Source organism: Pan troglodytes, chromosome 1 (assembly GCF_028858775.2).
Source record: "Pan troglodytes isolate AG18354 chromosome 1, NHGRI_mPanTro3-v2.0_pri, whole genome shotgun sequence".
Classification (NCBI taxonomy): Eukaryota; Metazoa; Chordata; class Mammalia; order Primates; family Hominidae; genus Pan; species Pan troglodytes.
In genome coordinates this window covers 222263012-222289569 of record NC_072398.2, presented here as the reverse complement: position 1 = coordinate 222289569, position 26558 = coordinate 222263012, and the positions used below count along the sequence as shown (strand labels likewise).

Below are 26558 nucleotides of genomic sequence, written 5' to 3'. Positions count from 1 at the left end.
CCAGGATTCCTGACTCTCTCCCAAGTTGTTTTTTTGTTTTGCTTTGTTTTGTTTTGTTTTGTTTTGTTTTTGAGACAGGGTCTCACTCTATTGCCCAGGCTGGAGTGCAGTGGCACGATCTCAGCTAACTGCAACCTCCACTTCCCTGGCTCAAGCAATCCTCCAGCCTCAGCCTCCCAAGTAGCCGGGACTACAGGCGTGAGCCACCATGCCCGGCTAATTTTTGTATTTTGTGTAGAGACAGGGTTTTGCCATGTTTCACAGGCTGGTCACCAATGCCTGAGCTCAAAGTGATCCACTGGCCTCAGCCTCCCAAAGTGCTGGGATAACAGGCGTGAGCCACCACGCCCAGCCGGTCCCCCAAGTTTTGAAACAAAAGGAAGACTTTGGCTTGGCCATTCTCAGCAAGAGGAACCCAAAGTAGGATGTGGTTTTGCAATTGGAGGAAGTGGCGACCAGCAGTGGCAGCGCCTAGAGATATGCAGCTCTCGCTCCTCAGGGCAGCTGGGGTCCAGCTGACGGTGAGGCCTGGGCCCAGCCAGCGCTGCCACCCAATCAACATCTGTCTTCAACCAAATATTTCTTTTCAACTGTTTTTACAAGTCTTTAAAATCCAAGAGAATGTGATCTTTAAGTAGAGAAGTCTTTTCTTAAAGAATAAAAATCACAAATCATAAAGGCAAAGATTGATAATTTGACCGCATCAACATTAAAAACTTCTACTCACCAGGCTGGGCATGATGGCTCACGCTTGTAATCCCAGCACTTTGGGATACTGAGGCCAGTGGATCACTTTGAGCCCAGGAGTTTGGGACCAGTCTCTACTAAAAACATATATTTTTTTAAAGTCTCTATTAAAAATACCAAAAAAAAAAAAAAAAGGAAAAAAAAAGGGTGTAGTGGCATACGCCTTTAGTCCCAGCTACCTGGGAGCCTGAGGTTGGGAGGATCACCTGAGCCTGGGAGGTTGAGGCTGCAGTGAGCTGTGATTGCGCCACTGCACTCCAGCCTGGATGACAGAGTGAGACCCTGTCTCCTAAAACAAAACAAAACAGCAACAACAAAAAACCTTCTACTCACCAAAAAGACACCATAAGCAAAGCAAAAAGATGACTCAGATTAGAAAATATTTCCCGCTCATTCAACCAACAAAGGAATGGAATCTAGAATATATAAAGAAATCCTACAAAGCATTAAAAAAGATTAAGTAACCCCACAGGAAAATGGGCAAAGGTTATAGTAAGTAGCCTATTTGTAGAAAATAAAGGTTTTATGGAAAATCAGGGAAATGCAAATTAAAACAAGAGATAATTTCATTCACATCAAATTGGCAAAAATGAGTAAATTTGACAATACCAAGTGTTGACCAATATCTGGAGATTGATCTCCATACCACAGTTCTGAGATTGCTGACGGGCACCACCATCTTGAGGACAGTGTGGTGATATTTAGTAAAGTTAATGGTGTGGTTATACCGATCGTAGGTTATGCCACATGTGACTCTTGAGCACTTGAAATGTGGACAGTGTGAGGAATGGAATTTTAAAACATTTAATTTAATTTAAAATTGCTGTTGATTCATTTATTGGAATTTTTTTTTTTTTTTTTTTTTTTTTTTTTGTATTTTTGGTAGAGACAGAGTTTTGCCATGTTGCTCAGGCTGGTCTCAAACTCAAGCACTCCACCTGCTTTGGCCTCCCAAAGTGCTGGGATTACAGGCATGAGCCACTGCGACCAGCCTTAAGTGTGTTTAGAACAAACTGGGTCTGGCTAGGAGCTCACACCTGTAATGCCAGCACTTAGAGAGGCCGAGGTGGGAGGATCACTTGAGCCCAGGAGTTCGAGACCAACCTGGGCAACATAGCAAGACCCTGTACCTCAAAAAAAAAAAAAGTTAGCAGGGCATGGTGGCACAAGCCTGTAGTCTCAGCCACTCAGGAGGCTGAGGCTGGAGGATCGCTTGAGCCCAGGAGTTGGAGGGTGCAGTGAGCTATGATTGTGCCACTGTACTCCAGCCTGGGCAACAGAGTAAGACCCTATCTCAACAGAAAAAAACAACAAAAACCTGGGTCTGTGAACCTACTTTTCACCTGTAGATTGGATAAAATCTACATTCAGATCAAGTATTTCTGATGATAATCTAGAAATGAAATTGCAGTACACACTAAATGTAAAACACACACCAGATTTCAAAGATTCGATACCAAAATAAATGTCAAAATATCTCATTAGTAATTTTCTCTATTGATTATGTGTTAAAGTGACTATCTTTTGGCTATATTGGGTTAAATAAAATACATAATGAAACTTCATTTTATCTGTGCCTTTTCACTGTTTTTGGCTTTTTTTGATTTCTTTTTTTTCTACTTTTTTCTTTTTTTTTTTGAGACATGATTTTGCTGTATTGCCAAGCTGGTGTGTAGTGATCCATCATAGCATCTCAAACTCCCAGGCTCAAGTGATACTTCCACCTCAGCTTCCAAGTAGCTGCGACTACAGGCACGCTCCACCATGCTTGGCTAATTTTTAATTTTTTTTTTTGTAGAGATGGGCTCTCACTATGTTGCCCAGGCTGGCCTCTTAACTCCTGGCCTCAAGTGATCCTCCTACCTTGGCCTCCCAAAGCACTGGGATTACAGGCATGAGCCACCATGAGCCCAGCCTTTTCACACTTTTTAAAGTGGCTTCTGGTAACCTGGACATTACCTATGTGGTTCCTGTTGTCTTTCTCTTGGGCAACACTCAGCACTCTCAGATGAGCACAAGGGGATGGATTCAAGAACATACATTGTAGCATCGTTAAAAGTAACTAAGAAAAGTAGAAACCAGCCTTCATCTTCATCAACAAGAGAGAGGGTAAATAAATTGTGGTTTCTTTTTTTTTTTTTTCCTTGAGTGTTACATTTTTCTTTTTTTTTAATTTAACTTTTAAGTTCAGGGGTACGTTGCAGGTTTGTTATATAGGTAAACTTGTGTCGTGGGGGTTTGTCATACAGATTATGTCGTCACCCAGGTATTAAGCCTAGTACCCATGAGTTATTCTCCCTCATCCTCTCCCGACTCCCACCCTCCACCCTCAGGCCCCCCCCCGTGTGTGCTGCTCCCCTCTGTGTGTCCATGTGTTCTCATTTAGCTCCCACTTAACAGGTGAGAACATATGGTGTTTGCTTTTCTTTTCCTACATTAGTTTGCTGAGGATAATGGCCTCCAGCTCCATCCATGTTCTTGGAAAGGACGTGATCTCTTCTAATTGTGGCTTCTTTACACAATGAAATATTGTGCAAGAGATAAAACGAATGAACTAAAGCCATGTGTGTATCCGCCTGGGTAAATTTTTTTTTTTTTTTATAATTTTGTGTTTTTTTTGAGATGGAGTCTCGCTCTGTCGCCCAGGCTAGAGTACAGTGGCGCGATCTCGGCTCACTGCAAGCTCTGCCTCCCGGGTTCATGCCATTCTCCTGCCTCAGCCTCCTAAGTAGCTGGGACTACAGGTGCCCGCCACCACGCCCAGCTAATTTTTTTGTATTTTTAGTAGAGAAGGGGTTTCACTGTGTTAGCCAGGATGGTCTCGATCTCCTGACCTCGTGATCCACTCGCCTCGGCCTCCCAAAGTGCTGAGATTACAGGCGTGAGCCACTGCGCCTGGTCCCGCCTGGGTAAATCTAAAGAACAGCACAATGAGTGACCAAAGCAGGTCGCAGAAGACTCCGTGTGTACATACAGGCCTTTTGTTTGTTTGTTTGTTTGTTTGTTTGAGACAGTCTCACCCCGTCATCCAGGCTGGAGTGCAGTGGCGCAATCTGCTCACTGCAACCTCTGCCTCCTGGGTTCAAGCGATTCTCATGCCTCAGCCTCCCGAGTAGCTGGAATTACAGACATGAATCACCACACCCAGCTAATTTTTGTATTTTTAGTGGAGACAGGATTTTGCCATGTTGGCCAGGCTGGTCTCGAACTCCTGGCCTCAAGTCATCTGCCTGTGTCAGCCTCCCAAAGTGCTGGGACTGCAGGTGTAAGCCACCATGCCTGACCATGTGCAGATTTAAAGCACGCACTAGTACCGGGAATTGGATGTGGATACATGTTGGTATAATAAAAATATAAAAACATGCATGGACATCGGGCCAGTGGCTCATTCCTGTCATCCCAGCACTTTGGGAGCCCAAGGCAGGTGGATCACTTGAGGTCAGGAGTTCGAGACCAACCTGGCCAACATGGTGAAACCCCCATCTCTACTAAAAATACAAAAATTAGCTGGACGTGGTGGCAGGCGCCTGTAATCCCAGCTACTCGGGAGGCTGAGGCAGGAGAATCGCTTGAGCCCAAGAGCTGAGATTGCACCACTGCACTCCAGCCTGGGCTACAGAGTAAGACTCTGTTTCAAAAAAACAAAACAAAACAAAAAACATGTATGGAAATGATAAACAACCAGACTCCAGGTACTGCTAACCTGTAGTGGAGTAGGCTAGAGGCGGGGAAGGGAGAAGGGGACCTGGAAGAGGGGGTACACCAGGTCCTTTGTGTTTGTAACATTTTGTTACTAGGGGTGGGTATGACTGGAGGGTTTGGTATGATTCAAATTTTTTCTTTTTTTTTTGAGACAGAGTTTCGCTCTTGTTACCCAGGCTGGAGTGCAGTGGTGCGATCTCGGCTCACTGCAACCTTCAACTCCTGGGTTCAAGCGATTCTCCTGTGTCAGCCTCCTGGGTAGCTGGGATTACAGGCATGTGCCACCATGCCCGGCTAATTTTTATATTTTTAGTAGAGACAGGGTTTCATCTAGCTCAGTTCATCATATTGGTCAGGCTGGTCTTGAACTCCTAACCTCAGGTGACCTGCCTGCCTGGGCCTCCCAAAGTGCTGGGATTACAGATGTGAGCCACTGCACCCAGCCTGACTGGAATATTTTAACAAATTATTGGATGACCAAAGCCATTTTTAAACCTTTTGGTTTCTGGTCAGAAAGTTTCAGAGAGGCTGGATATGGTGGCTCATGTCTGTAATCCCAGCACTTTGGGAGGCCAGAGTGAGAAGATCCCTTGAACCCAGGAGGTCAAGACCAGCCTGGGCAATATAGTGAGACTGTCTCTACAAAAAATTAAAAAATTAGCCAGGTGTAGTGGTGTGCACCTGTAGGCACCTGGGAGGGTGAGATGGGAACATCACTTGAACCTAGGAATTTGTGTTACAGTGAGCTATGATGGCACCACTGTACTCCAGCTGGGGCAACAGAGTGAGACCCTGTTTCAAAAAAAAAATCTATTTCACAGCTGGGTATGGTGGCTCATGCCTGTGATCCCAGAACTTTGGGAGGCCGAGGTGGGCAGATCACTTGAAGTTAGGAGTTCAAGACCAGTCTGGCCAACATGGTGAAACCCTCTCTCTACAAAAGTACAAAAATTAGCCAGATGTGGTAACGCATGCCTGTAATTCCAGCTATTTGGGAGGCTGAGGCAGGAGAATCTCTTGAACCCAGGAGGCAGAGATTGCAGTGAGCCGAGGTGGCGCCACTGCACTCCAGCCTGGGTGACAGAGCAAGACTCCGGCTCAAAAAAAAAAAAAAAAATGTATTTCAAAGAACTGCAGCCTTTGGCCTCTCAGGTCTCAGGGCACCTGACCAGCTGTCCTGCCATCTCCCTTCTGTGCCAGCTGGTGGCCATGACTGGCTTTCGTGGATGTGTATGTTCCTGAGGAAAGATGATTTGCTGTGCGTGCTCCTGTGGGGAGGACATGCAGTGTCTGCCTGGGAGAAGGGGCAGCTGAGGCCGTGGCCCGGAGTGGTAGGAGCCACAAGCCACCCCGGGCAGGACGAGGCCTTGAGGGAGGTGAGCTTTTTGTACCCACAGGTCGGGAACTCACTCCTGAGCTTCCTGCTGTCCAAGGACCCCACCGTTTTCCAGGGAGTCCCTTCCAAAGGTCTCACCCAGCTCAGCTGAGGTAACTCATTTTGCCATTTCTTCATTTTTAGGACCACTGTCATCTGGGAAGTAACAACGCAGGATGCCCCCTGGGGTGGACTGCCCCATGGAATTCTGGACCAAGGAGGAGAATCAGAGCGTCGTGGTTGACTTCCTGCTGCCCACAGGGGTCTACCTGAACTTCCCTGTGTCCCGCAATGCCAACCTCAGCACCATCAAGCAGGTATGGCCTCCATCCGGTCCTCAGACCTTGGTGCTCAGAGAGAGAGAGAGAGAGAGAGACACAGACAGACAGACAGACAGACAGACAGACAGACGGACAGATGGACAGACAGATGGATAGACGGACAGACAGATGGACAGATGCATTGCTTTTCAGACTTGGGATCCTCAGATGAGAATTTTAAAAGATAAATAATGGTTGGTTTGTTTGTTTGTTTGTTTGTTTTGAGACGGAGTTTCGCTCTTATTGCCCAGGCTGGTGTGCAATGGCGCAATCTCGGCTCACTGCAACCTCCAACTCCCGGGTTCAAGAGATTCTTCCGCCTCAGCCTCCTGAGTAGCTGCGATTACAGGCATGCACCATCATGCCCGGCTAATTTTGTATTTTTAGTAGAGACAGGGTTTCTCCATGTTGGTCAGGCTGGTCTCAAACTCCCGACCTCAGGTGATCCACCTGCCTCGGCCTCCCAAAGTGCTGAGATTCCAGGCGTGAGCCACTGCATCCAGCCGATAATGGTTTTTTTGGTTTTTGTTTTTTGAGACAATCTCGCTCTGTCACCTAGGCTGGAGTGCAGTGGCATGATCTCAGGTGACTACAACCTCCGCCTCCCAGGCTCAAGCAGTTCTCGTGCCTCAGCCTCCTGAGTAGCTGGGACTATAGGTGTGCACCACCACACCTGGCTAATTTTTGTGTTTTTTAGTAGAGATGAGGTTATGCCATGTTGGCCTGGCTGGTCTTGAACTCCTGAGCTCAAGTGACCCACCCGCTTCGGCCTCTTAAAGTGTTGGAATTACAGGTGTGAGCCAACGCGCCCGACCCAAAAGATAAATCACGTCCATGAGTTGTTGAAAGACTTGTGGTTGCATCCAATTATTCCAATTTCAGCTTTCCCCATTTCACAGTGTATGTTTCCCTCTACTCAGTTACCCGATTATTCATGACTAGATGAGATTAGGGGCTGCCTCCCACGGTGGGCTTTCATCCTATTCATGACTGTGTCATCATTTTTTTTTTGAGATGGGGTCTCACTCTATTGCCCAGGCTGGAGTGCAGTAGTGCGATCACAGCTCACTGCAGCCTCAATCTCCCCAGGCTTAGGTGAGCCTCTTACCTCAGCCTCCTGAGTAGCTGGGACTACAGGCACGTGCCATCACGCCCAACTAATTTTTCGTGTGTGTATTTTTTGTGGAGATGGGGTTTCACCATGTTGCCCAGGCTAGAATGTGCCTTTCATTTTTGAAACCACACTCCATCCATGGCTGCCTAAGTGGTTTACAGGTCTTTTGTCTTTAAAGCTGTTGCCATAGTAAACAACATCTTTTTTTTTTTTTTTTTTTTTTTTTTTTTTGAGATGGAGTCCCGCTCTGTTGCCCAGGCTGGAGTGCAGTGGCGCCATCTCGGCTCACTGCAAGCTCCACCTCCCAGGTTCACACCATTCTCCTGCCTCAGCCTCCCGAGTAGCTGGGACTACAGGCACCCACCACCACGCCTGGCTAATTTTTTGTAAACAGCATCTTTGGAAAGAGATTTTGGTTTGTTGAATAATATTCAGGATGGACTACTGAGTCAAAGGATTAAATATGTAGACAATATTTGGTGGATATTGTCTTGTGACCTTCTAAAGGGCTCGTGCCCCTTACTAAGCGTGGGACTTGAGGGATCATGCCTTGGGCTGTGGGAGGGCAGGACCTTATCCCAGAATTTTATTTTATTTTTATTTATTTTTATTTTTTGAGACAGGGTTTCACTCTGTTGCCCAAGCTGGAGTGCAGTGGTGTGATCTCGGCTCACTGCAACCTCCGCCTCCCAGATTCAAGCAATTCTCCTGCCTCATCTTCCCAAGTAGCTGGGACTACAGGCACGTGCCACCACGCCCGGCTAATTTTTGTATTTTTAGTAGAGACGGGGTTTCACCATGTTGGCCAGGCTGGTCTCGAACTCCTGACCTCAAGTGATCTGCCCACCTCGGCCTCCCTTAGTGCTGGGATTACAGCCGTGAGCCATGGCACCCGGCCCTTATCCCAGAATTTTAAAAGCTATAATTGGGAGCAGGGAAAAAATACGAAAGAAGTAATGGATCATCTTTGAGAGTTTTTTCTTCTTCTCTTCCTGGAAGATGTCTTTAAAAATTAAGTTTCTTTTTCCTTCCATTGGAAGAGTAATATGGACACATTACAATTTAGGAAAAGGCCTGGCATGGTGGCTCATGCCTATAATCCTAGAACTTTGGGAGGCTGAGGCAGGAGAACTGCTTGAGCCCAGGAGTTCAAGACCAGCCTGGGCAACATGACAAAACCCTGTCTCTACAGAAAATGAAAAATAAAAAAATTAGCCAGGGCCAAGCATGGTGGCTCACGTCTCTTATCAGCACTTTGGGAGGCGGAAGCGGGTAGGTCACCTGAGGTCAGGAGTTTGAGACCAGCCTGGCCAACATGGTGAATCCCCATCTCTACTGAAAATACAAAAAATTAGCCAGGTATGGTGGTGGATGCCTGTAATCCCAGCTACTCGGGAGGCTGAGGCAGAAGAATTGCTTGAACCTGGGAGGTGGAGGTTGCAGTGAACCGAGATGTGGGCCATTGCATTCCAGCCTGGGCAACAAGAGCGAAACTCTGTCTCAAAAAAAAAAATTAGCCTGTGTGGTGGCATGTGCCTGTGATCCTAGCTACTCAGGAAGCTGAGGCAGGAGGATCGCTTGAGCCTGGGAGTTTGAGGCTGCAGTGAGCCATGATTTGCCACTGCACTCCAGCCTGGGTGACAGAGTGAAACCCCGTCTGTAAAATAAACAAACAAACAGACAGACAGACAAAAACAAACACAAAAAATAAATAAAATGTAGGAAAAGAAGAAAAAGTAGAAAAAGGAAAAAAATTACCTCTGATCCAGCCATATGAGAAAACCACAGTGAATACTTTGGCTGTTGCCTGTTTTCTCCTCTATGTACAGTGTTTTTTTTGTAATAATTCTGACTATGACCTTTCATTATCTTTTTTTCTGAGTTAACGGTATAACATCTTATTCATGTTATTAACTTTATATAGATACCATTGTATTTTATTTTGCTTGAGAATGGTCTCACTTTGTTGCACAGGCTGGAATGCAGTGGCATAATCCTAGCTCTCTGCAGCCTTGACATCCTGGGCCCAAGCGATCTTCCCATCTTAGCCTGCTGAGTAGCTGGGACTATAGGCATGCACCACCACGCCTGGCTAATTTTATTTATTATTATTATTATTATTTTTGTAACGGTGGACCTTGCCATGTTGCCCAAGCTATAGATAGCATTTTAGTTTTTTATTTTTATACTTTTTTTTTTTTTTTTGAGACAGGGTCTTGCTCTGTCATCCAGGCTGTAGTGCAGTGGCATGATCACAGCTCATGGCAGCCTCAACCTCCTGGGCTCAAATGATTCCCCCATCTCAGCCTCCTGAGTAGCTGGGACTACAGGTGCATGCCACCATAACCAGCTAATTTTTTATTTTTTTGTAGAGATGGAGTCTTATTATGTTGCCCAGGCTGGCCGTGAACTCCTGTGCTCAAGTGATCCTCCCACCTCAGCCTCCCAAAGTATTGGGATTACAGGAGTAAGCCACCGCACCTGACCTAGATGTCATTTTAAATCAGTCTTATTTTTCCACTTACAGAGCTGTGCATGTGGGTTATTAAAATTCAAACAGTGCAGAGGCATAGCATACACATCTCGATTTGGTCCCAATTCTTCATATTTGTATTTATCCCAGGGGCCAGATAGTAAATATTTTAGCAGTTGCTGGCTGGCTCTGTTATCTGTTGCGATGATTCAGTCCCGCCACCATAGGACAGGAGCAGCCCTGAGTGATATGTAAATGAAGGGGCGTGGCTTTTTGGGGTTAACCAGGTGGCAGGTGGATTTGGCCAGGAAAAGGGTGGTTTGCTCACCCCTGGTCTATGTTAATTGATATGTTTATTAGGGGTTTTTTTGTTTGTTTTTTAATGGAAATGGGCTTGACCCACACCTGCTGCTCTGTATCTTGGGGTTTTCCCCTCACTTAATGACACATCTTGGACCCCTCCAGGCCGGCACATAGAGCTGCTTGACAGTCCCTAGACTGTCACAGCTTGGCGCCATCCCACTGCTTGACAGACCATAGTTAGCCGTTGCCCTTGGTAGCAACACTGGGAACTTTCCTCCTTTCCCGTCTTCTTTGTGACTCAGTGGTGAACACCTTTCAACTGCTTGTTGCTGTGGGAGGGCTGGAGGCCCGCCATGGAGAATTCTCTTTGGGCCCCCTTGCTGTGCTAAATATTTCTGAGTTCGTTGCCAACATTTAAAAATCAGGGTTGCCAGGCTCAGTGGCTCACACCTGTAATCCCAGCACTTTGGGAGGCCGAGGCGGGCGGATCACCTGAGGTCAGGAGTTTGAGACCAGCTTGGCCAATGTAGCGAAACCCCATCTCTACTAAAAAAAAATACAAAAAATTTAGCCAGGCATGGTGGTGCATGCCTATAATCCCAGCTACTCGGGAGGCTGAGGCAAGAGAATCACTTGAACCTGGGAAGCGGAGGTTGCAGTGAGCCAGGATTGCGCCACTGCACTCCAACCTGGGCGACAGAGTGGGACTCCATCTCAAAAATAAAATAAATAGGTGAAGAACTCCAGGACAGTTAGCTGGGCTGCATGAAGGTCATGGCCCCCCGTCTCTGGAGTGACCTAGGGTGGTCCTGCGCTCTGGGAGGGGAGCCTGTAGGACGTGGTGCCAGCCCCAGATCCCAGCACCTCCCAGGTGCCCCCACAGAAGGGCATCGGTGGAGAAGCCTGTCCACCCATGGTCAGCACCCGGGGGGCTGCAGAGAGTGCAGATCTTGGGGTCTGCCTCTGCCCTCTGGGAGGTTTGGACCCCCAGGCTGGAGGCCAGCTCTCCACCCTCCCTCAGCCTCCCACCTCCCAGTGGCTGCCTTGGGTGGAGGGGCTGACCGGTGACTGTCCCTCCAGCTGCTGTGGCACCGCGCCCAGTATGAGCCGCTCTTCCACATGCTCAGTGGCCCCGAGGCCTATGTGTTCACCTGCATCAACCAGACAGCGGAGCAGCAAGAGCTGGAGGACGAGCAACGGCGTCTGTGTGACGTGCAGCCCTTCCTGCCCGTCCTGCGCCTGGTGGCCCGTGAGGGCGACCGCGTGAAGAAGCTCATCAACTCACAGATCAGCCTCCTCATCGGCAAAGGTAGCTCTGCCGAGTGGGCCGTGTGGCCGGGCTGGCCCTGCCTGCCCCACCCGCTGACCCAGCCCTCCCCACCCCGCAGGCCTCCATGAGTTTGACTCCTTGTGCGACCCAGAAGTGAACGACTTTCGCGCCAAGATGTGCCAATTCTGCGAGGAGGCGGCCGCCCGCCGGCAGCAGCTGGGCTGGGAGGCCTGGCTGCAGTACAGTTTCCCCCTGCAGCTGGAGCCCTCGGCTCGAACCTGGGGGCCTGGCACCCTGCGGCTCCCGAACCGGGCCCTTCTGGTCAACGTTAAGTTTGAGGGCAGCGAGGTGAGCCCATGCGTGGCCTGCGGCATCCAGGCTGCTCTGTCCATGGGGAGCACTTCCTCTGTGAAACTCCTCAGTCATCCGCAAGCCCCCCTCCCCCAGTGGCATCAGATGGTGTTTGCCAGGTGTCTGTGCATGTGTGGGGCTCAACTGAACGTCCCCCCAGGCAAGCTCAACGTGGCAGGATAACCAAGTGGCGTGGGGCGTTGGGCATCAGTTTGTTCATTCTTTGAACAAATATTTCCCAGTGTCATTTGTGAACTCCCCAGACCCTGCCCTTGGGGGCAAATAGGCAACCCTGCCCTGTGCCCCAGAACCCCGGGGGGCCTCGAGGGCAGAGGACTGACCTCCCTCCTCCCCACAGGAGAGCTTCACCTTCCAGGTGTCCACCAAGGACGTGCCGCTGGCGCTGATGGCCTGTGCCCTGCGGAAGAAGGCCACGGTGTTCCGGCAGCCGCTGGTGGAGCAGCCGGAAGACTACACGCTGCAGGTGAACGGCAGGCATGAGTACCTGTATGGCAGCTACCCGCTCTGCCAGTTCCAGGTGAGGCCGCCGAGGCCCTCTGCACTCTGGGCTCCCTCCGCCCTGGATAGGGCCTGGGTGGGAGTCGGGGAGCTGACATTTGGGCGCACCTTGAGCCTGCTGAGCCAGGCCTTTGGGTCACCGCCAGAGCATCCCCTGGTAGGGCTGGCCCTCTCTGAGAGCACAAGGAGGGGCTCCGTCTTGGGAGGTGGAGGTGGGGCAGGAAAAACCAGCAGGAAGCCCTCCCCTCTCCCAAGGCCTAGGACAGGCAGTGGGCAGCTTGGGGGGTCCTGGGAATCCTGGTGTCCAGGGAGTGGTTGGGGCCGCCCCACCGGCCGCTCACCCTGCACACCGTCTCAGTACATCTGCAGCTGCCTGCACAGTGGGTTGACCCCTCACCTGACCATGGTCCATTCCTCCTCCATCCTCGCCATGCGGGATGAGCAGAGCAACCCTGCCCCCCAGGTCCAGAAACCGCGTGCCAAACCACCTCCCATTCCTGCGAAGAAGGTGAGATGGCGCCTTCCGCCTCCCCTCTGAGCCACCCCTTCTTTCCACCTGGCGTCCAACTCCATGTGCTACTGGCATGGGTCCAGGGGCCCTTGGTATGGAGAGCTGGGGCTTTGAGCTGGGGAAGCCAACACAGCTGACAAGCGTCCTGGGCTGGGGGCCTGTGGGACTGCCGTGGGTGGGGGGGCAGCCCCATGCCTGGCTCACCGGCTGCCCTTCCCCTCTGCAGAGCTCAGGGGTGTTGGGGCCCCCTGGGGAGCCCGCATGGCAGGTTTTCTGGGAAAGGATAGCCTTGTGGACAGGCCCAAACCTGGCCGCAAACCTGTGACCCTCTCACCCGCCCCCAAGTGGTCACGGGCCTCACCATAGGCCAGGGAGACAAGCTGCACTTTGAGCCGTGTTAACAGCCCTGCTTCCCCGGCCCCCAGCCTTCCTCTGTGTCCCTGTGGTCCCTGGAGCAGCCGTTCCGCATCGAGCTCATCCAGGGCAGCAAAGTGAACGCCGACGAGCGGATGAAGGTGGGGCTCCTGGGATAGGTGGGAGAGACACTGTTTTTTTGCACAAACAAGGTGGCTGTATCCTGGAGGGGTAGCAGAGGAAGGAGGGGGATCACATGAAAGCCACCTGACCACATTACCCAGCATCCCTGCCTGGGGCGCTGTGAGCGGCTTGAAAACAGGAAGTGGGGAGGGGGTGGGCCAGCCGGCCCTGGAGGCCGATTCGTAGAAACTTGGGCCAAGCAGCGTTCTGGGTATTTGACTTTGGTGGAGGTTATGGGACCAGGTTCAGCCCAGGGATCCGGGACCGCAGAGCTGGGGGAAGGGCCGGGCATGGAAGAGGGGCTGGGTCCAGCTGGGCTGGGGGCTGTGGTGCTCCCTGGAGGCACCAGGGCGGTGCCTGCAGCCTGTGAGGGCTGCACCTGCCTCAACCTCTAGGGGCTGAGCCCACCTCCCTGTTGTCTCTTCACACTTTCACACACTCCATCGCAACAGCCTGCAGTCATGGGTTTTATTGTCCTGTTTGCTGGACATGATACCTGAGTCCTCAGAGGTTGGCCCTCCTGCCTGGAGTGTGTTTCACTGGGGAAATCGTATAAGCAGGGCAGGTCTGGGTTCCACTGGCAGGAATCGAGGGGGACTGGATCAGAGGGACTTCCAGGGTGGTGTTGTCAGGTGGAATTGGAAGGGGCCGGACATCAGGTGGCAGGAAAAGTCCTTCCCCACCCACATGGGCTCATAGGAATCTGAGAAGTCCAGGGAGCCCTAGAATGTTAGAGCAAGGGTCCCTGAAGTTCTTGATCCCTGATGGAGAAACTGAGGCCTGGAGTGGGGAATGGACATGCCCCGAGGTCCCCAGAGTTGGGGTAGCTGAGACAGGGCACCCATGCACAGCCCGTGGTACCCTCCCTCACCCCAGGGCCGCTCATGCCCCTCAGGCCTTCCCTGTGCTGCACCACCTTCCTTCGCGTGGGAAATAGAGTTCAGACCCACCTGAGGACATTCAAGGGGGAGACTGACACCTTAAGGGGGAGGGGAGAGGGGCTGGGCCTCTGCCTCCTCACCCATCATCCCGGCACCTTCTACAGTTGGTGGTGCAGGCCGGGCTTTTCCACGGCAACGAGATGCTGTGCAAGACGGTGTCCAGCTCGGAGGTGAGCGTGTGCTCGGAGCCCGTGTGGAAGCAGCGGCTGGAGTTCGACATCAACATCTGCGACCTGCCCCGCATGGCCCGTCTCTGCTTTGCGCTGTACGCCGTGATCGAGAAAGCCAAGAAGGCTCGCTCCACCAAGAAGAAGTCCAAGAAGGCGGTGGGTCCCAGGGCCGGCTGGGAGGGGTGCAGGCCCCGGAGAGCCAGTACAGCCCCTTGCTGGGCCACTCACCACTCTCCTCCCGGCAAGCACGCAGCCTGGGGATGGGGGTCCTGGGATTGCTTGTGGACCCCAGCCTCCTCACCCACCCTAGTCTGGCCACCAGCCCTGCTCGAGGGACACTCTGGGCTCCTGGGCTCCTGTGCATGCGGCCTCAGAATATCTGGCCTGGGCTGTGGTCCTGCAGGAACCTGCAGGTAGTGCCCTGGGATGGAAGGACAAGCACAGTGTCATCCCTGGAGCAGAAAAGCCTGAGTCAGCGGCTGGCCGGGAGGCGTAGTGGCTGGGTGCTGAGTCACGGTCCCAGGATATGGCTCCCCTCGGAGCTGACTCACTCTGAGCTGAGCTGGGCTGGCCTCTGGGGCTGTGCCGTCTGTTTGGGGATTTCTCAAGAAGCCAGGAGGGCCAGGCGTGGTGGCTCATGCCTATAATCCCAGCACTTTGGGAGGCCAAGGTGGTCGGCTTACAAGGTCAGGAGTTTGAGACCAGCCTGGCCAATATGGTGAAACCCTGTCTCTACTGAAAATACAAAAAAATTAGCCAGGCGTGGAGGCGCATACCTGTAATCTCAGCTACTTGGGAGGCTGAGGCAGGAGAATTGCTTGAACCAAGGAGGCAGAGGTTGCAATGAGCTGAGATCGTGGCACTGCACTCCAGCCTGGGTGACAGAGCAAGACTCCGTCTCAAAAAAAAAAAAAAAAAGCCTGAGTAGGGGTGAGGTGGGAACAGGAGGGTGCAGCAGGTGTCAGCTGGCTTCACCACTGGAGCCCTCAGAGGAAAGAGGAAAAAGCGGCTCCTCTCCTTCCCCAAGCAGGGTCTCCCAGGGGTCTGGTTGGGAGACGTTAGCTGGGCTCTGGGTCTTCTTGGGTGGGGTGCCTGGGGGAGGGCAGGGAAGCTGGGTCTGGAGGCCCCTGAGTGGCTGTCCTCACCTGCGCTGTCCTTCTGCAGGACTGCCCCATTGCCTGGGCCAACCTCATGCTGTTTGACTACAAGGACCAGCTTAAGACCGGGGAACGCTGCCTCTATATGTGGCCCTCTGTCCCAGGTCGGCCCAGGCCCAGGAGGGAGAGGCGTTGGGAGTGTGAGGGTCCCAGAGATGCTGGTCACCCCTCTACAACTTCATCTGCCCCTGTGTTCAGATGAGAAGGGCGAGCTGCTGAACCCCACGGGCACTGTGCGCAGTAACCCCAACACGGATAGCGCCGCCGCCCTGCTCATCTGCCTGCCCGAGGTGGCCCCGCACCCCGTGTACTACCCTGCCCTGGAGAAGGTCAGTGGGGGCCCCGCCGCGTGAGGCTGAGGGGCTGGCGCGGAGCTCTCCTGGCCCTGCTCCTGCAGCTCTTCAGAGGTGCTCCCTGGCCATGTCGGGGCTGGGCTACCAGGCATATCTGGGGCCTTCCCAGGGGCCATTTTGCCTGCAGGGATGCTGCGCAGTCTGATGACATTTTCGGTTGTCACAGCTGCCGGGAGGGATGCTCTTGGCATCTTGTGAGTGGAGGCCAGAGCTGCTGTGGATGCGCCTCCATGCAGAGGACAGCGCCCCCTCAAGGATGATCGGGGTGGCAATGCCCGGCCTGGGGGTCCTGCCCGGGCTGGTCCAGGCCCCTGGGGACGCTGAGTGCAGCTGTTTGTTGCAGATCTTGGAGCTGGGGCGACACAGCGAGTGTGTGCATGTCACTGAGGAGGAGGTGAGTGGGGTGGGGGTGTGGGGTGGGGGGCATGGAGCCGGCGTGGAACCAGCACCCTCACCCCTGCCCACACCCCTCAGCAGCTGCAGCTGCGGGAAATCCTGGAGCGGCGGGGGTCTGGGGAGCTGTATGAGCACGAGAAGGACCTGGTGTGGAAGCTGCGGCATGAAGTCCAGGAGCACTTCCCGGAGGCGCTAGCCCGGCTGCTGCTGGTCACCAAGTGGAACAAGCATGAGGATGTGGCCCAGGTGGGTGGGGAGGCACACCTGGGGGCGGAGCTGGGGGCAGACCACAGCCTCTGGCTACCCACCACCCTGACCCCGGCCAACCCCCACCCTCACCCTGGCCAACCCTCACCCTGACCCTGGCCGCCCACCACCCTGACCCTGGCTGGCCATCACCCTTACCCTGACCACCTCCACCCTGACCCCAGCCGCCCCCAAGCCTGACCTCGGCTCCCCCCAGATGCTCTACCTGCTGTGCTCCTGGCCGGAGCTGCCCGTCCTGAGCGCCCTGGAGCTGCTAGACTTCAGCTTCCCCGATTGCCACGTAGGCTCCTTCGCCATCAAGTCGCTGAGGAAACTGACGTGAGTCCCAGCTGGGCGCTCCCCGCTTCTCCAGAGGGCAGCTGTGTCCTGGCTGCCAGGACGTGGGCTCTGGGTGGGGCCTGAACCTTCCCGTGGGCTTGCTCCCTCCTGCCTGGCCTCCCTCTGGCTGCCGAGGGAGCTCCCTCCTGTCCTGAGTCGGGGAGCTCCAGGCCCCAGCGCCTTCCTTCCCTGCAGGGACGATGAGCTGTTCCAGTACCTGCTGCAGCTGGTGCAGGTGCTCAAGTACGAGTCCTACCTGGACTGCGAGCTGACCAAATTCCTGCTGGACCGGGCCCTGGCCAACCGCAAGATCGGCCACTTCCTTTTCTGGCACCTCCGGTAGCGGGACTTGCCCCAGCCGTTCTGTGGGAATCCCAGCCCCTGAGTCTCCCTGGAAGGCCACTGGGGACGTTTCCAGCAGGCCTGGGTGTCCTGGCCTCGCTAGGTCCTGCTGGGCGGGAGGGGCTGCGTGGTGCTGCCTGGTGAGGCTCAGCCCTCCCTTCACCTTCCAGCTCCGAGATGCACGTGCCGTCGGTGGCCCTGCGCTTCGGCCTCATCCTGGAGGCCTACTGCAGGGGCAGCACCCACCACATGAAGGTGCTGATGAAGCAGGTGAGGCTCAAGGCCCTGGGGGGCGGGCAGGGGGCGGCCCTGAGCGTCTGGGAATCCCCAGGGCTGGGTCAAGGCTGGGACCTGCCCACTGCCGCCCTCCCATCTTCCCACCAGGGGGAAGCACTGAGCAAACTGAAGGCCCTGAATGACTTCGTCAAGCTGAGCTCTCAGAAGACCCCCAAGCCCCAGACCAAGGAGCTGATGCACTTGTGCATGCGGCAGGAGGCCTACCTAGAGGCCCTCTCCCACCTGCAGTCCCCACTCGACCCCAGCACCCTGCTGGCTGAAGTCTGGTGAGCCCAAGCCCCGCCACAAGGGTTCCTCCCACCCCTGGGAGGCCAGCAGAGGAGCCCCTGCTGACTGCCCGCTCTCTGGCCTGGCAGCGTGGAGCAGTGCACCTTCATGGACTCCAAGATGAAGCCCCTGTGGATCATGTACAGCAACGAGGAGGCAGGCAGTGGCGGCAGCGTGGGCATCATCTTTAAGAACGGGGATGGTGAGGGCCTGGCCTCCCCACACCCCGCCTGTACTGCCCTGGGGGGTCCTGGGGTGCTCCTAGAGTGGGGGTGGAGAAGACAGAATCCTGGGACTTAAGGGCTTGGGTGTAGCTGGAAGCAGAGAACCTACCAGAAACTCACACTTCTCCTCCCACCGGCCGGCGGCACAGACCTCCGGCAGGACATGCTGACCCTGCAGATGATCCAGCTCATGGACGTCCTGTGGAAGCAGGAGGGGCTGGACCTGAGGTGAGGACCCTCACCCCACATCGTCCCTTGGTGTCTGTGCCCAGCCTGGGAGTCTGTGCCCCTGGAGGGGTCCTTGTTGAAGGTGGCATGACCATCTCAGCCGGGGAAAGGGCTTTCCTAGGAAGACCCGGAGGCGGTTTAACTCTAGGCCAGGAGGCGGCGGGCAGCAGGATGCGTGAAGGCTGCTCCTGAGGCTTAGCGTGTACCCTGCTCTGTTGCTTTAGTTGCCCAGGTGCCCCTGGCTTCCCCAGCCCATCTTGGGAAGCAGTGGCGTCTTCTCCCAAGGCCTCTGGCCGGTTCTCTTCCAAGCAAATGTGAACTCAGCTGTGGTGCTTTCTGCACCTCAGATGCTGGTGCCGGCATCTCCAAGGAGCCAGCATCTCTCACCTGCTTTTTAGCAATGTGGGCAGCAGCATCTTCTGTGGCTTTTTGGGGCACCATGAGTTTCTGGGGCTCAAGTGGCCTCAGGGACAGCCCTTGACCATGCCATTTGCCCATCCCTCTTCCCCCTTGCCTAGGATGACCCCCTACGGCTGCCTCCCCACCGGGGACCGCACAGGCCTCATTGAGGTGGTACTCCGTTCAGACACCATCGCCAACATCCAACTCAACAAGAGCAACATGGCAGCCACAGCCGCCTTCAACAAGGACGCCCTGCTCAACTGGCTGAAGTCCAAGAACCCGGGGTGGGTTTCAGGCCCAGGGATAGGTTCCCTCTCCTTTCCAAGAGGTGTGGAGTGGGAGGGCCTCGCCTGTCAGAACAAAGGAGCGGGGAGGGGCCTCAGACCATCTTTGTGGCTACTTGGCTCAGTTGAGGACCAGCCTGTGTCTGGGTTGGGGTGAGGTAGGTCTCTCTTCCCCAAGTATCAGTGTCTCTTGCTATGCAACACCATCCAAAGCACAGGGCTTTAAAAAACAGCCATTTACGATTGGCTCACAGATCTGCAGCTGGGGCTGGGCTCAGCCGGGTGGCTTTTCTGCTGGTTGCGCATAATCACTCATGCAGCTGTTCTCATCTGGTGCCTTAACTGGGCCAGCGGGTTCTGAGATAACCCATCTCATTCCTGGGGCCTTGGCGCCAGCTGTCTGTGATGCCTCTCTGCATGTGGCCTCCTCATTTAGCAGCCTCACCTTCCTTCCGTGGCTCTGTATTGAGGGTATGGGGTTCAAGATCTGCAGGGGTCTTCATGCCTTGGCTCTGGAATAGCGTCTGCAAGCGATGTCCAGCATTGTCCCCTCCATGTTCTGTTGGTCAAAGCAAGTCACAGGGCCAGATTCAAGGGGAGAGGGAGTAATAACCCACCTCTTGATAGGAGGAGCTGCAAAATGGTATGGCCATGCTTTTTAATCTTCCCCACCCAGGGAGGCCCTGGATCGAGCCATTGAGGAGTTCACCCTCTCCTGTGCTGGCTATTGTGTGGCCACATATGTGCTGGGCATCGGCGATCGGCACAGCGACAACATCATGATCCGAGAGAGTGGGCAGGTACAGGGGCTGGTGCTGGCGGCTGCTGTGGGGACTTGGCTTCTGGCCCCAGCCTGCTGGCCCCTCTGCCTAGCACACAGCTCTGTGGCAGGGGTCCCCCAGCCCTGCTGGCTTCCTGTCTCCCCTGGATTCTCTCCTGGATTCTCTCCTGTCTGACACCTTCTCAATCCTCCCCCTCCTCTCCTCTCCCCTCCCCTCAGCTGTTCCACATTGATTTTGGCCACTTTCTGGGGAATTTCAAGACCAAGTTTGGAATCAACCGCGAGCGTGTCCCATTCATCCTCACCTATGACTTTGTCCATGTGATTCAGCAGGGGAAGACTAATAATAGTGAGAAATTTGAACGGTGAGAGTGCCTGAGCCCCACCAGATGCCCCTCGGTGTGGGGCCCCAGGGAACAGGGCAGAGGTTCCCAGGCAGGGTGCAGGATGGGGCTCAGGTCTCAACCCCACACCTGGCCCCTCACCCCAACTGTTGATGGGTTTGGAACATGCCCCTGCTCCACCCTGCAGTGCCCCTTTTGGGCAATGTGGGCAGGTTTGTGGGTCATGTAGCAGGAGGCTGGCTGGGGCACAGGGGTCAGTTAGCAGAACTGGAGGCCTTGTGTCCACCCATTATCAGGGCAAGGGCAGGTGTCCTTGGGGAAGGGGCTGGTTGGATGCAGAGCAGCCCTCTGGCCTGTGGCTGGGAGTTCCCAGAGCCTCACTTCCTCTGTCCCCTACCTGCAGGTTCCGGGGCTACTGTGAAAGGGCCTACACCATCCTGCGGCGCCACGGGCTTCTCTTCCTCCACCTCTTTGCCCTGATGCGGGCGGCAGGCCTGCCTGAGCTCAGCTGCTCCAAAGACATCCAGTATCTCAAGGTATGTGCCGGGCAGGAGACTGCTGTCGCCAGTGGCCTTCCAAGGCCTGCCCCCGAGCAATGTGACCTAGGAGGGCCCTGAGTGCAGTAGGCCCCAAAGGGCACTGAGCTGTGTGTGCCTCATGCCGTCCCAGGACCCAGCAGTGGAGCTGGTGGGCGGTGGAGGGGAAAGTGGCTGGACCAGAGTTGAGCCGCCCGGGCATGGTTCCACTCAGTGGCAGATGTGTAGTGACCTCTCCTGGTTGGGGCGCTGTGCTCAGGGCTGCGGGGCTTTCAGGCGTCCACTAGGGGGCCTCGTGAGCTCTGGCTCCCTCTGCCTTCTAAAAGATATTATTTGGCCGGGCGCGGTGGCTCACGCCTGTAATCCCAGCACTTTGGGAGGCCGAGGTGGGCGGATCACCTGAGGTCGGGAGTTCGACACCAGCCTGACCAACATGGAGAAACCCCGTCTCTACTAAAAATACAAAATTAGCTGGGCATAGTGGTGCATTCCTGTAATCCCAGCTACTTTCGGGAGGCTGAGGCAAGAGAATCGCTTGAACCCAGGAGGCGGAGGTTGCAGTGAGCCGAGATTGTGCCATTGCACTCCAGCCTGGGCAGCAAGAGCAAAACTCGGTCTCAAAAAAAATAAAAATAAATAATAAAAAAAGATATTTTTCCAGGCCGGGCGCGGTGGCTCACGCCTGGCTCACGCCTGTAATCCCAGCACTTTGGGGGGCTGAGGTGGGCAGATCACGAGGTCAGGAGTTCGAGATCAGCCTGACCAACATGGTGAAACCCTGTCTCTACTAAAAATACAAAAATTAGCCAGGTGTGGTGGCACACACCTGTAATCCCAGCTACTCAGGAGACTCAGGCAGAAGAATCACTCGAACCTGGGAGGCAGAAGTTGCAGTGAGCCGAGGTCGTGCCACTGCACTCTAGCCTGGGCAACAAAGGCAAAACTCCGTCTCAAAAAATAATAATAAAATAAAAATAAACATAAATAAAAGATATTTTTCCAGGCTGGGCATGGTGGCTCATGCCTGTAATCCCAGCACTTTGGGAGGCTGAGGCAGGTGGATCACCTGAGGTCAGGAGTTTGAGACCAGCCTGGCCAACATGGTGAAACCACATCTCTACTTAAAATACAAAAAATTAGCCAGGCATGATGGCACATGCCTGTAATCCCAGCTACTCATGAGGCTGAGGCAGAAGAATCACTTGAACACGAGTGACTGAGGCTGCGGTAAGCCTAGATCGCGCCACTGCACTCCAGCTCGGGTGACAGAGCAAGACTCTGTCTCAGAAAGAAAAAATTGGCCGGGCACAATGGCTCACGCCTGTAAACCCAGCACTTTGGGAGGCCAAGGCGGGTGAATCATGAGGTCAGGAGATCGAGACCATCCTGGCTAACATGGTGAAACCCCGTCTCTACTAAAAAATACAAAAAATTAGCCAGGTGTGGTGGCGGCTGCCTGTAGTCCCAGCTACTTGGGAGGCTGAGGCAGAAGAATCACTTGAACCTGGGAGGCGGAGGTTGCAGTGAGCCGAGATCATGCCCAGCCTGGGCGACAGAGTGAGACTGTCTCAAAAAAATGTATATATACAGATATATATGTATTTTTTTTCCTTCTTGTGTCCTCTCCATGTGAGAAGGTGGGATGGGGCGGTGAGGCTGCTGGGGCCACACATGCTTGCCAGGACCATCCCTCTGGTGACCAGTCCCTGCAAAAGCAGCTGCTCCCACGCTCCTCCCAGAGCCATTTCTCCAGTAGGGGAGGCGAGGTCACTTGGGAACTGGGGGCTCTGGGGCCAAGATGTCTTTGGCACCTTCATTTGAGGGTGGGAGCGGAATAGAGAGCTTTTCCTGAGATGCTGGGAGCTCTCTACTAACCATTTCATTCAGTGACTCTGAAGTCCCCAGAGAGGGACACATCCCAGAGCAAAGTCCGGGCCCCCTTTACGTGGACACCGCTGTGATTTGTTTGCAGGACTCCCTGGCACTGGGGAAAACAGAGGAGGAGGCACTGAAGCACTTCCGAGTGAAGTTTAACGAAGCCCTCCGTGAGAGCTGGAAAACCAAAGTGAACTGGCTGGCCCACAACGTGTCCAAAGACAACAGGCAGTAGCGGCTCCTCCCAGCCCTGGGCCCAAGAGGAGGCAGCTGCGGGTCGTGGGGACCAAGCACGTTGGTCCTAAAGGGGCTGAAGAGCCTGAACTGCACCTAACGGGAAAGAACCGACATGGCTGCCTTTTGTTTACACTGGTTATTTATTTATGACTTGAAATGTTTAAGGAGCTAAACAGCCATAAACGGAAACGCCTCCTTCGTGCAGCGGCGGTGCTGGGCCCCCCGAGGCTGCACCTGGCTCTCGGCTGAGGACTGTCACCCCAAGTCTTCCAGCTGGTGGATCTGGGCCCAGCAAAGACTGTTCTCCTCCCGAGGGAACCTTCTTCCCAGGCCTCCCGCCAGACTGCCTGGGTCCTGGCGCCTGGCGGCCACCTGGTGCCTACTGTCCGACAAGATGCCTCGATCCTCGTGCGACCCACCCTGTGTATCCTCCCTAGACTGAGTTCTGGCAGCTCCCCGAGGCAGCCGGGGTACCCTCTAGATTCAGGGATGCTTGCTCTCCACTTTTCAAGTGGGTCTTGGGTACGAGAATTCCCTCATCTTTCTCTACTGTAAAGTGATTTTGTGTGCAGGTAAGAAAATAATAGATGACTCACCACACTTCTACGGCTGGGGAGATCAGGCCCAGCCCCATAAAGGAGAATCTACGCTGGTCCTCAGGGCGTGTTAAAGAGATCTGGGCCTCCTGTAGCTCACCCCGGTCACGCGTGAAGGCAAAAGCAGGTCAGAAGCGAATACTCTGCCATTATCTCAAAAAAAATTTTTTTTTTTGAGATGGGGTCTTGCTCTGTTGCCCAGGCTGGAGTGCAGTGGTGCAATCTTGGCTCACTGTAACCTCCGCCTCCCAGGTTCAAGTGATTCTTCTGCCTCAGCCTCCTGAGTAGCTGGGATTACAGGTGTGCACCACCGTACCCAGCTAATTTTTGTATTTTAGTAGAGACGGGGTTTCACCATGTTGGCTGGGCTGGTCTCGAACTCCTGACCTCAGGTGAGCCACCCGCCTCAGCCTCCCAAAGTGCTGGGATTACAGGCATGAGCCACCGCGCCCGGCCCACTCTGCCATTGTCTAAGCCACCTCTGAAAGCAGGTTTTAACAAAAGGATGAGGCCAGAACTCTTCCAGAACCATCACCTTTGGGAACCTGCTGTGAGAGTGCTGAGGTACCAGAAGTGTGAGAACGAGGGGGTGTGCTGGGATCTTTCTCTCTGACTATACTTTTAGTTTGAAATGGTGCAGGCTTAGTCTTAAGCCTCCAAAGGCCTGGATTTGAGCAGCTTTAGAAATGCAGGTTCTAGGGCTTCTCCCAGCCTTCAGAAACCAACTAACTCTGCAGATGGGGCTAGGACTGTGGGCTTTTAGCAGCCCACAGGTGATCCTAACATATCAGGCCATGGACTCAGGACCTGCCCGGTGATGCTGTTGATTTCTCAAAGGTCTTCCAAAACTCAACAGAGCCAGAAGTAGCCGCCCGCTCAGCGGCTCAGGTGCCAGCTCTGTTCTGATCCACCAGGGGTCCGTCAGTAGTCATTGCCACCCGCGGGGCACCTCCCTGGCCACACGCCTGTTCCCAGCAAGTGCTGAAACTCACTAGACCGTCTGCCTGTTTCGAAATGGGGAAAGCCGTGCGTGCGCGTGTTATTTATTTAAGTGCGCCTGTGTGCGCGGGCGTGGGAGCACACTTTGCACAGCCGCAGCGTTTCTGGTTTTTGGGTGTACAGTCTTGTGTGCCTGGCGAGAAGAATATTTTCTATTTTTTTAAGTCATTTCATGTTTCTGTCTGGGGAAGGCAAGTTAAGTATCACTGATGTGGGTTGAGACCAGCACTCTGTGAAACCTTGAAATGAGAAGTAAAGGCAGATGAAAAGAAAGAAAAAGCCTTTTTTTATGTTCTTATGTTCTCGGCTCAAAAAGAAACAAGGGAGTGTAGGTTTAAAACCAAAACAGGAGAGAAGACAAACCCCGCTCCGGCTGGAGTTAGTTAGAACCAGAACTTTATTGTAGCGGATACACTTTCTGACCTATCATGAGTATACACATCTGCGAAGGGAAACCGCGCGGCGACAGCGTGAGGACATCCCCTGTGCGTGAGCATCTGTCCGCTGTCTAAACAAACAGAGCAGCTACAGGGATGGGACATGGAGGATGGCCACACGTAGCACAGCCACCAGTGTCCTCAGAACTAGCAGTCAGGGTCACAGAACAGTATTCAAAATGATTGCCCACATGTTTTAGAAATCTAAAATTTTACATGTAACTAAGAGCAAAGTGCTATGTGGGTTTTAGACCATGACTGTTCGTTTGCTCTCCTTCTGCCCTACCACCAAGCAAAGCAGCAGGGCTCCTGGGGGAGAGGGATTTCAACCCCCCTGATGGCAGGGGGTGCTCTGGGGAGGAGAGAGGAGAGAACAGGCTGTTTTGGAAAATTCCAGCACTTTGACTTCGGGCCATGCGTCTCTCCTGGACGTTCTGAGTACGGATCGCTCAGGCCTCCTGCCGTCTCCAAAAGGAGTGGTCAGCCGGTCTGCAGGACACCTGTCAGTTTCTCCTTTTACCAGCAAGAAAATGTACATTTAAGCATAAACCACAAGGCTGCACACGGTGAGACCAGGCCACTGCCCAGGGAGCTGCTGTCGGAGGAGGAGTGTGGAAAAGGGGCCGGGGACCCCGCACGCCACACCAAATTAGGAACAGGTAGAATCCCAAAGGCAAGGCCCGGCTACTTGTAGCTACCAAAGAGCGGTCCCTGATCCAGTCTCTTGAGCAGCACAGCTAGAGGCCTGTGGCCCCCGACTCCCAGCCACACTCAGACCTGAGCAGGGGCTGGGGCGGGGCTGGGCGGGGTGGGCCTCTCCCTCTGGGGTCTGGGGAGGGAGGACCCGGCGGGAAGAGCCCGTGCTCAGAGCTCCGAACTTCACTTTACATTCCAGTCCCGGGTTACACTAGCACAAAGGACACAAGGAATCCGATTTATTTACAAAATATTAAAAAGTCAGTTAATCATCTACACAGTACCCCCCATCCTGCCATTATTTATACATGCACTAGTTTGGAAAAAATAAAAACTTTTTTTAAAAAAAGAAAAAAATGATTACCGGGTGGGAGTGAGCATGTTTTACCCTTTGTCAACGAGTCCAGCTGGCATGGCTTTTCTGGAGTGCGAGGGGCCAGCGTCCTCTCCCCGGGGGGAGACTCCAGACACAAACGCGGGGCCTGAGGCGCTGGGAGGCCCCTGTGCGAGCCGGATGGCGGCCAGAGAGGACGTGTCAGCTCCTCGTGGGACTGAAGAGCGCGACCAGGCAGAGGGTGGGCGGGGAGCCTAGGGTCCTACACACCAAGCACGGCGACGATCGTGGCGGGGAGGGGTCTGCACACCTACTGGCCGAAATGACTTTGTACATCGTGGACCCTTGGGACTGGGAGAACGGATGGCAGCAGAGTCTTCGAAAGCAGAAACCGAGGTGGCCGGGGGCACGGGTCAGTAGCTGAGGGTGGAGTCATCCCACTCCAGCTGCTGCTGCCGGGTTGCGTTCTGGGGGTCGCCCTGCTCCCCCTCCTCCTCCTCGCTGCTCTCCGACTCTGCGCTGGTGATGTCATCCTCGTCTTCGCCGTCCTCGCTCTCCTCTTCCTCTTCCTCTTCCTCCTCCTCCTCACTGCTGTGCTGGTCCTCATAGGTCTGGCAAGGAGAAGTGACGGCCACATGAGTCCGGCCCTGCCCACAGCCCCGTCACCCGGCATTCTCCTCTCGACAGCCACAGAGGAAGGAGAACTTGCCCCAGCGTCTCCCTCCCCAGCGACAGAGCAGCCAGGACGGCACCGGAAGTTATCTTATTAGAAGTGAAGGGAAAACAAAGCTCCAGTCAGCACCCACGGAGGCACCCACGGAGTCACCCACATACAAAGCAGCTTGGGACAGCACC

General features: G+C 54.1%; 2 protein-coding genes across 38 annotated transcripts in view; one reads left to right on the top strand and one right to left on the bottom strand.

Moving 5' to 3' along the window:
• Window positions 1-24515, top strand: part of PIK3CD (phosphatidylinositol-4,5-bisphosphate 3-kinase catalytic subunit delta) — a 77565-nt gene extending 53050 nt beyond the window's left edge. For 7 of the 30 annotated variants that reach the window (XM_016953669.4, XM_063786475.1, XM_016953688.4 and 4 more), the window contains 22 exons: window positions 5969-6141; window positions 11115-11343; window positions 11423-11652; window positions 12014-12193; window positions 12533-12682; window positions 13111-13200; window positions 14268-14489; window positions 15498-15594; window positions 15689-15819; window positions 16187-16237; window positions 16318-16485; window positions 16703-16824; window positions 17020-17163; window positions 17337-17436; window positions 17551-17729; window positions 17820-17932; window positions 18104-18182; window positions 18701-18868; window positions 19545-19668; window positions 19869-20014; window positions 20397-20529; window positions 22502-24515. In XM_016953669.4, the coding sequence (XP_016809158.1) occupies window positions 6001-6141; window positions 11115-11343; window positions 11423-11652; window positions 12014-12193; window positions 12533-12682; window positions 13111-13200; window positions 14268-14489; window positions 15498-15594; window positions 15689-15819; window positions 16187-16237; window positions 16318-16485; window positions 16703-16824; window positions 17020-17163; window positions 17337-17436; window positions 17551-17729; window positions 17820-17932; window positions 18104-18182; window positions 18701-18868; window positions 19545-19668; window positions 19869-20014; window positions 20397-20529; window positions 22502-22639 (3135 nt within the window). In that variant the 5' untranslated portion in view covers window positions 5969-6000 and the 3' untranslated portion in view covers window positions 22640-24515. Of the gene's footprint in view, window positions 1-5649; window positions 5826-5968; window positions 6142-11114; window positions 11344-11422; window positions 11653-12013; window positions 12194-12532; window positions 12683-13110; window positions 13201-14267; window positions 14490-15497; window positions 15595-15688; window positions 15820-16186; window positions 16238-16317; window positions 16486-16702; window positions 16825-17019; window positions 17164-17336; window positions 17437-17550; window positions 17730-17819; window positions 17933-18103; window positions 18183-18700; window positions 19027-19544; window positions 19669-19868; window positions 20015-20396; window positions 20530-22501 lie in introns of those variants that run through there. The other 23 variants (XM_063786533.1, XM_063786545.1, XM_063786541.1 and 20 more) reach the window with 9 other exon arrangements.
• A 100-nt stretch (window positions 24516-24615) lies between these two features.
• Window positions 24616-26558, bottom strand: part of CLSTN1 (calsyntenin 1) — a 96018-nt gene continuing 94075 nt past the window's right edge. For all 8 annotated transcript variants that reach the window (XM_016953729.4, XM_003307797.7, XM_003307798.7 and 5 more), the window contains one exon: window positions 24616-26314. In XM_016953729.4, coding sequence (XP_016809218.2) covers window positions 26117-26314 — 198 coding nt within the window. In that variant the 3' untranslated portion in view covers window positions 24616-26116. The remainder of the gene's footprint in view (window positions 26315-26558) is intronic.